The 12,447-nt window shown below is 33.5% G+C and overlaps 1 protein-coding gene across 1 annotated transcript; it reads left to right on the top strand.

The window, feature by feature from the left end:
* The first annotated feature begins 2,631 nt into the window (after window positions 1-2,631).
* On the top strand, window positions 2,632-12,077 carry LOC102605472 (DEAD-box ATP-dependent RNA helicase 13). The gene is made up of 15 exons (XM_006340811.2): window positions 2,632-2,868; window positions 4,349-4,630; window positions 5,465-5,637; window positions 5,723-5,917; window positions 6,776-6,952; window positions 7,480-7,862; window positions 8,177-8,357; window positions 8,766-8,888; window positions 8,993-9,109; window positions 9,493-9,597; window positions 10,762-10,902; window positions 11,063-11,128; window positions 11,339-11,488; window positions 11,597-11,678; window positions 11,788-12,077. Exons 1-15 carry the CDS (start codon window positions 2,703-2,705, stop codon window positions 11,838-11,840), a joined length of 2,394 nt encoding a protein of 797 aa, XP_006340873.1. The 5' UTR covers window positions 2,632-2,702; the 3' UTR covers window positions 11,841-12,077.
* The last annotated feature ends 370 nt before the right edge of the window (window positions 12,078-12,447 follow it).

Below are 12,447 nucleotides of genomic sequence, written 5' to 3'. Positions count from 1 at the left end.
ATAGTTTTAAAGTTTGAATTTAAATTTTCAAACTTTTATAGTTTTAAAGTTTGAATTTAAATTTTCAAACTTTTATAGTTTTAAAGTTTGAATTTAAATTTTCAAACTTTTATAGTTTTAAAGTTTGAATTTAAATTTTCAAACTTTTATAGTTTTAAAGTTTGAATTTAAATTTTCAAACTTTTATAGTTTTAAAGTTTGAATTTAAATTTTCAAACTTTTATAGTTTTAAAGTTTGAATTTAAATTTTCAAACTTTTATAGTTTTAAAGTTTGAATTTAAATTTTCAAACTTTTATAGTTTTAAAGTTTGAATTTAAATTTTCAAACTTTTATAGTTTTAAAGTTTGAATTTAAATTTTCAAACTTTTATAGTTTTAAAGTTTGAATTTAAATTTTCAAACTTTTATAGTTTTAAAGTTTGAATTTAAATTTTCAAACTTTTATAGTTTTAAAGTTTGAATTTAAATTTTCAAACTTTTATAGTTTTAAAGTTTGAATTTAAATTTTCAAACTTTTATAGTTTTAAAGTTTGAATTTAAATTTTCAAACTTTTATAGTTTTAAAGTTTGAATTTAAATTTTCAAACTTTTATAGTTTTAAAGTTTGAATTTAAAATTTCAAAGTTTTAAATTGTGAAATTTAAACTTTTATACTTTAAAGTTTGAAAGTTTGTATTTAAAACTTTAAAAGTATAAAAAATTTTGCTTCTAATAAAATTATAAGAGTTTTAATATTATTTGTGTAATGTTCCTAATTTTTTAATTTTAATAATTTTTTTTTTTTAATTATAAGTAACAGTAGTCCCGGTTGCCGGTCCGGTCCGGTACCGGTCCGTTACCGGTCCGGGACGGGTACACGATTTTTTTCCCTGAATTACCGGTTCCGGTCCGTCCCGGTTCCGGTCCCGTTGCCAGCCTTAGGTTTCATCATAAAAATTTATTATACATAATTTTATCTTGTAATTCGTTCGAGACTGTTTCCAAAACTAATTCAATGTGTGTTTTCTTATGATTTTTGGTGAATAAAAGAGAAAATGATAGTTTATGTTTGGAAGTAGTTTTTTTTATTTCTTATTATGTGTGTTGAAACCCGATTAAATGTGTTGAGAAGTTCTACATTGAGGGTTAAGTGTGCTTTAACAAAGACGACTCCATAATCAAAAAACTCAAACGTGAAATATTTAATTAAAGATGAATAAATACTTACTATAACTCTAGCTGATTTGGAAGTAGATTTGATCCTTTGTTTGTTAAAAGCTAAACATTTATGATCTTCGTCAAATATTGAGTAGCAAATTTTATATAAATTTGATGAAAATTGTGAAAAAGAAGATTTTATCAAAATATTAGGAAAGTTTTGTTAAATTCTAAAAATTACATGTGAAAATTATATTTTAGACTCTAAAGAGAAACTTAATAATTTAGTTGGTTGATTTAATTTTTTGCACTTCTAATTTTACCTTCTAATTCCCTCCTAATTTCTCTTTTCATGTGACCAATTTTTTTTATTAAAAAAAGGAAATATATTAGACACCAAAATATAAAACAAAAATATTCTTTTCATATTTTTCATATTTCTCATCAAATCTAGGATTCGTTTGGCCCCAAAAATAGTTGGGAAAATTTTGGAAAGCAGTGTTTGGTCATATAACTTGGCAAATATATTTGTCAAGTATCCCAAGTTTCTAAATACTAGAAAAAACTAGTATTTGAGAATTTTAAAAAATTCAAAAGTTATCCCAAACTTTTATATTTTTATAGAAAATACCCATTATTTATCAATTCCACACTAATATTTGTTACTACTTCCTCCGAAAAAGTTTGAGTTCTAATTTGAGAAAAAAAACAATTCGTGTTTAATGAGTTATAATTATAAGAAAATCAGTGACAAGTTTGAGTATGAAATTAATGTAATGTCTTGCGTATATTGTTATTTTGTAATTGTTGATTGTTCTCAATTATATTATAAAGTTATTTTTTAACAGAACATATTCATTATAAATTAAAATGATAATATAGATTTATAGGTATTTTAAATAATTAATAGAACTTATAGGTATAAATCATATTTTTTGAAATAATCAAATATTTTTGGGAAAATTTGAGGCCAAACACATGGTGAAACTTTACCAATAACTTCACCCAAATATATAATTTGCCAAAAATGTTTGAGAACTTGGGGGCATACGCTATCCTAATAGAAAGAATTCGTTAAATTTCTGAATAAGACCAATTTAGATTAGCATATACTTTGATATAATTTTAAATCTATGTCCATTTTATCATTTTTTAGTGAATACCAAGGTGGATTGTTATTTTTTATATTTGTGCCTTTCAATTTTAAGTTTGTACAAATAGACATTTTAATTTGTATAAAGTTGAATAAGTAGACACAATATGTGTGTGTTTACATGTTCGATTTTATACAAGTTTAAATATCTACTTGTGCATCTCTAAAGTTAGATATCATGAATATGAATTGAAACCAAATTAAATAACACGTTTATATATCATTTCAATTTATTTTTTTTACATTCCGAAAACTAAAGGAGATGTATGTGCAACTATCAAAAACTAGAGTGGATGTATTTGTAATTTACCAGAAGTAATATAAATCGAAAAGAGTAAAGCCCTAAATGCTTGTCGTTAAACCCTGTTTCTCCTTTTTGTAAGAGAAATTTTGAGCTCTCTGTAGCTATCTATGGCTTCTCAAATTTCAGATAAGAAGAGACCAAAGAAGACAAAGAAACGAAGTAGAGTTGAATCAGTAGAATTTGAGCGAATCAACTCACTTAATTGGAACCCAACACTTACAGAGAAAGATGATGATTTCTCCTTCCTTATTGGCTCCAACGAGCTTGAAGGAGGTTTCTTTTTTCCCTGTCTTTATGCATTGAATCAGCTGTTTTGTTCTTCTCTGATAGTTTTTGAGTAACCCCATGATTGGATAGGGATTGTTATTGTATAAAGATTGGATTTTTAGCTTATTGTCTCTTGGGTAAGATAAGTAATTTAGTTCAAATTGGATTCAAGGAGCTATAAGGAGGTTTATTTTTCTGCCCTTTTGCATTGAATCAGCTGTATTGTTCTTCTCTGATAGTTTTTGAGTAACCCCATGATTGGATAGGGATTGTTATTGTATAAAGATTGGATTTTTAGCTTATTGTCTCTTGGGTAAGATAAGTAATTTAGTTCAAATTGGATTCAAGGAGCTATAAGGAGGTTTATTTTTCTGCCCTTTTGCATTGAATCAGCTGTATTGTTCTTCTCTGATAGTTTTTGAGTAACCCCATGATTGGATAGGGATTGTTATTGTATAAAGATTGGATTTTTAGCTTATTGTCTCTTGGGGAAGATGAATAATTTAGACCAGATTGGCTTCAATGAGCTCTAAGGAGGTTTATTTTTCTGCCCTTTTGCATTGAATCAGTTGTATTGTTCTTTTCTGATAGTTTTGAGTAACCCCATAATTGGAGAGGGATTGAGAGTGTATAAAGATTGAATTTTTAGCTTATTGTCTCTTGGGGAAGATAAATAATTTAGATCAGATTGGCTTCAACGAGCTCGAAGGAGGTTTATTTTTCTGCCCTTTTGCATTTAATCAGCTGTTTTGTTCTTTTCCGATAGTTTTTGAGAAACCCCACAATTGGATAGAGATTGTTATTGTATGAAGTTGAAGTTTTAGCAACAATATAAAGATTGGATTTTTAGCTTACTGTCTCTTGGGGAAGATAAATAATTTAGTTCAAATTGGATTCAAGGAGTTCGAAGGAAGCCACTTTGTTTCTCCCCTTTAACATTAACTTCTTTTAGGATCTGGTGAAATTTTAGAGAGTTTAGAGAGCTCACAGTTGAAATTTTCAGTATGTTTACTCTTGGTGTCAAATAAAAAATCTAACTTTTCGGGAAAGATAGAATATTTAGCCTATATTATGGACCCAAACAGAACATTTATGATATTGAGGATTCATATGCCAACGCCAGCTAGCTTGGGGTTGAGGTGTAGTTATTATTGTTGTTGTCATTGCTGTTGTATTCTCTTGGCAGATAAAAGATCCATGTTTTTAGCCTTATATCTGTTGGAAATTATCTTTTAAAAAAGAACTTTTTTCGAGTGGTTATGTTGCGAATTTAAGAAATTGCATCCTAGGAGATAACAAACCTTAACGTAACAATAGCTGTTTGGTTTGTAAGCTTTCTTAAACTCTGGGTATTTTTGCGTTAGTCGTTAAGCTTTCTTGTGTTCTGTTGATTTTCCCCTGTTGTTAGTTAAAACTTATGTGTTTGTTGAGCACAAATAATTTCGGGTTCCAAGGACTGACACAGATTTGGGTGTTTTGAGTGTAGGTTTTTTATGTCTTGAAGAGATCGATGAATCAGAGTACAATTTGGGTATTGCCAAATCAACTGGAGGAAGTGAAGAAAAGGGGAAGACAAAACCGAAGAAACAGAAAGTAGATACCAAAAATGAGGAATTGAATGGTGAAGCTAAGGGTGAGAGCAAAGAGGAGATTGAGGAGGTGGGAAAGGAAACGAAACAAAAGAAGAAAAAGAAGAAGAAGAAAAAGAAAGATAAGATCAATAAAGATGCTGTAAATGAAGCTGAAGGAAATGAAGAGTCACCAGCTGGTTAGTGTTGCATTAAAATTTGATATTTTCCTTTTTGTAAAGGCTTCTCAATTTTTAAGTTTGGTATAATGCTAACTTGTTCTTTCATTGAGTCTCTGGATATTTTCATAATTTCTGAAATTCTGGTATCAGTCAGTCAACTTCAAGTTCAGTGTCGATGCATAACAACCTTTAATCACATTGGCGAATCTTTCAATAATTTTATTGTTAGTTAGGTATTTTTCTGGATGTCAATGCATCAATATCTTGACCTATTTGTTTCACTAAGCTATTCTCTGTGTTTTGGGTTCTTGAAATGGCTTTGTAAGTGATATATATTGTGTCAGTTGAATTCAGTTCCAGTAATAAAATAGAAATTTTACCTCTGCTTGAATGTTGGAAGAATGCAAGGTAAATGCAAAGAGTTAGACCAGAAGGATATGTGATTCTTTCTCTAAATTTATTGGCCATTCATCAGGTTTCTAATTGTTATAAATATAAAAGAAAAAAGAGAAACAGTAGGCATACTTTCCTATACTTGCTATTCCTACAAGTTCTTCTAAATATTCTATTGCTGCGAGTGGTGCTCACTAGAAAGCTTTTGACCTACTTCCGTTTAACTGTTTTTATATATGGGGAATGTTAACTTGCACAAATTTGGAGTAGACTGATTAATTTTTATTGGAAAAGAAACTGGTGTGAGTTAATGTTGCAGTCGATATAATCCTTAATTACTCTTTCTGAACGACTGACTAGGACCTCGTCCATTGGTTTTATCATTGCAACATGATCTCACATTGAAGACTTCTCTTATGATTTGGTATTAATTCTTGTTTTGAAATCTGACTCGAACAGTCACTGATGGAAATGATGATCAAGAACAAGATTCAGTAGATGAAACTGAATATTATGCATGGAATGAACTGAGACTTCATCCACTGCTCATGAAATCGATATACGCGCTCAAGTTCAAAGAACCTACACCAATACAGAAAGCGTGCATTCCTGCAGGTGCTCACCAAGGAAAGGTTGGTTATGTGATAAAAATCAAGGTATTTCACTGGAGATGATGTCATATACAATGATATTTATGCTGGTTGGTTTGTGTGCCAGGATGTTGTGGGTGCTGCAGAGACAGGTTCAGGGAAAACACTGGCATTTGGTCTGCCCATTCTTCAACGTCTGCTTGAGGAGCGAGAAAAGGCCGAAAGGCAGCTTCCAGAAAATGGAGAATTGGATGAAAAAGTTGCCTCAGCAGGTCTCCTACGCGCTCTAATTATTACTCCCACAAGAGAGCTTGCCCTTCAGGTGATAATTCTCATATTACAACTGTTTTCCTTTATTATTTCAAAATAATAAGCTGATATCTTGACATTCATTTAGGTTTTGTTCGAAACAAAGTAGTATGAGGTTCTGTCAAGAAGTTTTTATTTATACCAAAACACCTGTAATGGAATATATGCATTTGTCTATATATATATATATATATTCGCTTCATAAATTTTTTTTAAATGTATGTATGCATGTCTCTGGCCCCAAATGCTTGTTCAAAATATGTATAGTAGTTGAAAAACAACGGCTTGGCAAGTTTTTCCTTCTGGGTTTCACTCTGTTGGCGGCAAGCATTGCCACGTAATCACCCAGGAATTTTGTATTTTGTTTTTTCTTTAAAAAGAAAGTAATCACCCAGGAATCTCTTTCGATCAAGATGAAGGTGATAATGTCACAGAAACAAAAATGTATTGATGCTGAGGCTTACTCTGTGGTGCATCAAGTTCAGGATATTATTTTCTGTAGTCCCCCTTATCCAACCAACACTAGGGGAAAAACAGAAAAAAAGGAAGAGAATATATGCTTAACTTATGGTTTATTATGTCAAGTTTGCATGTTCCTATTTGCTGCTACTGTCCTGTTTAAGTCCTCCAGAATGGAATGTGGGCGTCATGTTTTATTTTCATTGCAGTTCTTGTTAACGTAGTTGGATTTTCCTTTTGTTATTCAATATTTTTGCCCGGCCAGTGCTATCTATATCTTTAGACTTGGCTGGGGTGCTGGGTTAGTTTACTGCAACTCATTTTGATTGCACATTGTGAGGGGCTTCTCATTTGCAGTTTCTTGCCCACCCTTTTTTTTCTTTTTAAATTTCTAATAATTTCTTCTCTCCAGGTCACTGATCATCTGAAGGAAGCAGCAAGACATTCCAATTTTAGGGTTGTCCCTATTGTTGGTGGAATGTCAAGTGAAAAACAAGAAAGACTTTTGAAAACAAGGCCTGAAATTGTTGTCGGAACTCCAGGGAGGCTTTGGGAGCTTATGTCTGGTGGTGATACTCATCTCGTGGAGGTTAGTGGCAATTTATGACACGTGAAAGGCTTGTTTCACAAGGCGACTCTTCATATGTCTCCCTTCTTCCAGCCTAAAGGAAAAAAGAGAATGATCTTTTGGCTAATCAGGGAAAGGATAGAGAGTTGATTCTGCCTCTTAATCTATGAAATAGATTTTGTATGACCTGTTCTTTTCATGTTAGAAAATTATTTATGTTAGTGTACCCCTCAAAATCCTCTGTTTCAACTGGTTGAAGGTTTACTCTAACGTAGAATGCGAGTCCTAGTAAGATTGTTCACTGGGGGTGTCTGTTACGTGGTTTGCTTAATAATTGCTACTCAAGTGTGAATAACTTCAAACTAAGGATTGTGGTGCTTAAGACTAACTGTCCATCAATTATTGGTTGTCGCTTCTCATGACACCTGATAATCTGAATGGTCCTTTTCAGTTATTCCACATTTGTTATAGTAGGTTGAAACATGCATTCCCATGTTTCTATCCGTTCTATAGAGCGGATGATATTAATTCCTTTTTTGCTTCTGCAGTTGCACTCACTGTCATTTTTTGTGCTGGATGAGGCCGATCGGATGATAGAAAATGGCCATTTCCACGAGTTGCAGTCTATAGTTGACATGCTTCCCATGGCTAGTAAATCAACTGATGACGATTCTCAGAAATCACAAAATTGTGAAACAGTTTCCAGTGTCCAAAGAAAGAAAAGGCAAACATTTGTGTTTTCTGCAACCATTGCTTTGTCTGCCGATTTCAGGAAGAAGCTAAAGCGTGGATCACAAAAATCAAAAGCAAACGATGAGTTGAATTCAATAGAAACTCTGTCTGAGAGAGCAGGAATGAGGGCAGATGCGGCAATCATTGATCTGACTAATGCATCAATTCTAGCCAACAAGCTCGAGGAGTCATTTATAGAGTAAGTTGGTATTTCTTGTTTTTTCTTTTGAAAATGATCTGTGCCAAATTTACCGCCATTGGCCTAACATCACCTCATCTTTCTATATACATGTTTCCAATTAATTTTGTGCTTATGTGCTGGTGAAGTTTATTCTTTGCCCAGAGTTTGCAAATTTTGTATATATTTCGTCTGAGATACCCTTTCCTTTAAATTGCTATAGCTTTATATTAAACTGAAGCTCTGTACATATTTCTGCTGCTGTAAATATGTACTTGTTTTCACCATGCATGCTAACCTGGTATGGAATCGATCATTCCATTGTTGGGTCGCAGCTGCAGGGAAGAAGATAAAGATGGGTATTTGTATTACATTTTGAGTGTTCATGGACAAGGTCGGACAATTGTTTTCTGTACGTCCATTGCAGCTTTACGCCATATTTCCTCCCTCTTGCGGATCCTTGGCGTCAATGTCTGGACACTTCATGCCCAGATGCAGCAGAGAGCTCGACTTAAGGTCACTTTTATGATTTCTTTTCCATATTAGGTTATGCTCCATTTTCTTTACTTTCAAATTGTATGGTAATTCTTTCGCGGAGAAAAGGAGGAGATGTTGAGTCTAGTGCCTCTTGATTGGTACACCAATGATCTGTTCCCGAATTATTTAGGGCCTGTTTAGATGAGCTTATAACTTATGGCTATAAGCCAAAAGTCACAAGTTAGGATTTCTATGACTACAGTCTTGACATTTTATCCACTTGCTATGAGATTGTTTCATTCTCTAATTGAGAAGAGAGAAGATGTCATTTTGTTCCATCTTGTCCAATTGTCGCATCAATGTGCTTTTCCTACGCACAAACATGGAACTACTGCACATATTTTATGCTCTATTGCCTTCTCTTCTTAGCCATTTTGTTCAATGCAGGCAATTGACCGGTTTCGGGGACATGAGCATGGTATACTCATTGCTACAGATGTTGCAGCCAGAGGTTTGGATATTCCTGGTGTTCGAACTGTCATTCACTATCAGCTACCTCATTCAGCTGAAGTAAGTTTGTAATGTGCCTTCTTATTGGTAGCTTGTTACCACGTTCACAATTTCAATCTATGAAAATTACTTTGTCAAAAAAATCTATGAAAATTGTTGTGCAGGTTTACGTTCATAGAAGTGGAAGAACTGCCAGGGCTCATTCTGATGGGTGTAGCATTGCTCTAATCACACCAAATGATACCTCCAAGTTTGCTGCTTTATGCAAGTCATTTTCAAAGGTAATCTTCGAATAGCCACTGGAAGGAGCAAATACTCATTAGATGGATACATATCCTCTGTAAATGAGCGCAAGGGAGGAAACCATTCAGTTTGGAAGTTGACTCGATACATATAGATTTTTTAGCATATGAGTACTTCCTTTTAGATTTTTAACCTTTGTGATTATTTCGTTCTATATTCTATATACAAAATTTATTAGATGAAGCAGTGACATTATTTTTCTCTAAGCAGAGGCTGCTTCTGGCTTCTCTTTTCCTGATGTTTTTAAAGTTTCTTGCTTCTATCTTTCTCGGTTGGTTAATTGTAGCTGTATGCTTAACTTGGTTGACACCCATTTATACATTTTTTTTTTTGCACTAATGGATACTGTTGTTATTTCCAGGATAACTTCCAGCGGTTTCCTTTAGAAATGTCATACATGCCTGAAGTTATGAAGCGATTATCCCTTGCACGTCAAATAGACAAGATTTCGCGAAAGGACTCTCAGGTGATTCTGGTCCTATGTATCTCAAGAGTGTTAAAATGCTTCTTCCTATGTCATGGTTATGAGTCTGTGTGACCAACATAAGTCTGATGATTGTAATGCATTTTTCTTGATAATGCCATTTACTTTACACTTCAGATGCCTCTTTTGTTCTTAAGCAACTACTGTTCTTCACTATAGTCTGCTGAATCAGAAAATGTAGCTTTTGACAAGTGAAAGATTTCATCTTGTTTTCCGTATACTTCTTATTAGCATCACTTCATTGTACACTGAATTCCTTCTTATATTTTTGGGCATTCCAACTTGATTGCTAGACAATTAGTAATTTCTTTTTAAGGAAGCATGCTGCGTACTGTTTTGAATTATCATTGAAGGGATAAAGATATGTAAATGTTTTTTCCTTTCGTGGATACAAAATAGTGAAAAGATACGATGATTTTTGTTTTGCTAAGAAGAATCTAACACAATTAGTTGAAAACTTCTACCTCGTTTATCTTTTCTTTTGGGACAAATTAACATGGTTATGATACAATAAGTAGTTTTCCTTTTAGAAATCTTATTCCATTCTGCTTTAAATTCCATAAAGAGCTTAAAAAGAAGGATTTTTTTGCTAGTGTTTAGTGAAATATTTTTTCTTTCTTTTGGGATTTGTATCGTATAAGTTAGGTATAAAAGATCTCTTAATTGTTCATTCCTTTAGTAAAGAAAGAATCTGCTGGAAGTAGTTTGGAAACTTCTCCCTTATTGGTTTCCTTACAAAAATTGTTTACCAACTTATGTGCGTTAACCCAAAATGAGGAATAGCTTAGTGGTAACTGGTAAGGACCCTCCACCTCCTTATAGTTGGGATTTCGTGTCACCTAGGGAGCAAAGTAGGAAATGGCCACCGATGGGCCCTGCCCTTGGGTTTCGGGTTTCAGAAGGTGTGGGCTTTAAGCAACATCCACCACTACGCTTCACCAAGCTAGTTGGGGATCGGCCAATACAAGTTCGTCCTATTTGATGGGTGGTATTCACAATTTAAAGGAAAATAATCAATTTAGCAAACTGTTTTCTCTGTATCCACTGATCTTAAAGTTCCAGAATATTGTTTTCTCTGTTTGCCGCTTGTAACTTGTGTTCACATTGATACATTTGGTTCAAGGTTAGTTTCCTTTTTTTTTTCAGGACAAGGCCAAGAAAAATTGGCTTGAGCGAAGTGCTGAATTAATGGAACTAGATTTGGAAGATAATGATAGTGAGGAGGAAAGAGTGAACAATCATAAGCGAAAGAAAGCCACGTCTGCCCAACTAACCAATCTACAAGAGGTCATTCTGATTATGAAATTTCTGATATTAATATCTAAAAAGAGGGCAGCCAGGTGCACTAAGCTCCTACTACGTGCAGGGTCCAGAAAGCATCGAACCACATAGGGTCTTAAGACTCTTATGTACACTGAAAATATTTAACTTTTTTTTTAAACTGCAGGAACTAAAAAGTCTTCTTTCACGGCCATTGCAACCCAAAACATTCTCAAAACGCTACTTGGCTGGGGTGAGTTCTTGCAGTAATGTGATGTTTCTCGGAATGACTGCTTTTTCTCCCTAATCCATCCTTCCTTATATAGCTATATTATTTCTTTCTAAGCTGTGTGGTTCAAGTAATGAATAACATAATCGTTTTCTTTGGGGGGTTTGATGACACTAATTTAGGATGCACACATCTCTTCACGTGTTAGTCTAAAGGTTTTGTCTTTCTTTTTAGGCTGGTGTTTCACCTCTCCTTCAGAACCAGCTGGAGGAATTAGCTAGGCAGAAAAACCCAAATAATTCCGGAGATATAAGGAAGAAAATGATTGTCATTGGTCAGGATTGCGTCGAGCCCCTCCAGGCACTCAGGAGTGCTGGTCCAGAGGTAATATTGAAGTAGTCCTTTATATATGTACTATCTCAACAATACAATCGTTAAAATGCTACTTTCGTTTCCTAAACTCTGCCTACTATGCACCTTTTACACTCGCAGACTAAGTTGAATCTGAAGGATATGGCTGAAAAGCGGAGAGATATAACCGAGTTAAGGAGAAAGAGGAAAGAAACCAAAAAACGTATTCCCCTCACCTCACCGCTCTCTGATCACTATCATCAACATCTTCTGTTTCCTTTTTATCTTCCAACCTCAATTCTTATTATCTCTGTCCTGTTTCCTTTTCACAGGTTTGCGTGAACAACGACGAAAACAGAAGAAAAAACTTCAAGGAAAAGAGTGATTCTTTATCTATTCTCTCAGAGGATTCGAACTCGGGTATAGATTCTCTATGCTCATGTAAACGACTATGACGAACTTCGATAACTATAGATCACTCTGCCAATTTTGTAGTTTAAAGCTTTAAGTTAAAAAGGCCAAATCATGTTGTAAAGACTATAGATATCTGATAATTGGATTTGAAATCAAATGTTCAATGAGATGTACAAGAGGAATTTCATCCTCATGCCATTTTCTTGAATGTGTTTATTTCAATTAGGGAATTTGATGAGTGCAAATTCCGAGTCGAGGGTGTATCAGAAATAACCTCTACTACCTCACAAAGGTAGGGGTAATGTGTGGTGTATATTCTATCCTTTTCAAACCTAGAGGTGACGATATTATCATAACATGTCCAACTCGTCCATGTTTGTGTTGATTATTGAACCGTCCATTTATTATCAAAGTTTGGGTTCAAATCTAGCACCAATTGATTTGATGAGAAATTTTATCAAAATCTTTTCAAAAAGATGTTTTTATTTGGTATGTTGTACGTAGTCGTAATAATTAAAACCAATAATTTCATAAAGTACTAAAAAATTATAAAATAATTAAATTTTTGAATGGCTATA

Source organism: Solanum tuberosum, unplaced genomic scaffold (genome assembly GCF_000226075.1).
Source record: "Solanum tuberosum cultivar DM 1-3 516 R44 unplaced genomic scaffold, SolTub_3.0 scf00020, whole genome shotgun sequence".
NCBI classification, from domain to species: domain Eukaryota; kingdom Viridiplantae; phylum Streptophyta; class Magnoliopsida; order Solanales; family Solanaceae; genus Solanum; species Solanum tuberosum.
Note: the sequence above shows the minus strand (reverse complement) of the source record. Positions and strands in the feature narration are given on the sequence as shown.

Bases quoted from the DNA above. Each gene is read 5' to 3' on its own strand.
- LOC102605472 (XM_006340811.2), top strand. From the start codon at position 2,703: ATGGCTTCTCAAATTTCAGATAAGAAGAGACCAAAGAAGACAAAGAAA. The intron at 5,918-6,775 runs GTGATAATTCTC...TCTTCTCTCCAG, and splicing joins CAAGAGAGCTTGCCCTTCAG to GTCACTGATCATCTGAAGGA. The intron at 6,953-7,479 runs GTTAGTGGCAAT...TTGCTTCTGCAG, and splicing joins GTGATACTCATCTCGTGGAG to TTGCACTCACTGTCATTTTT.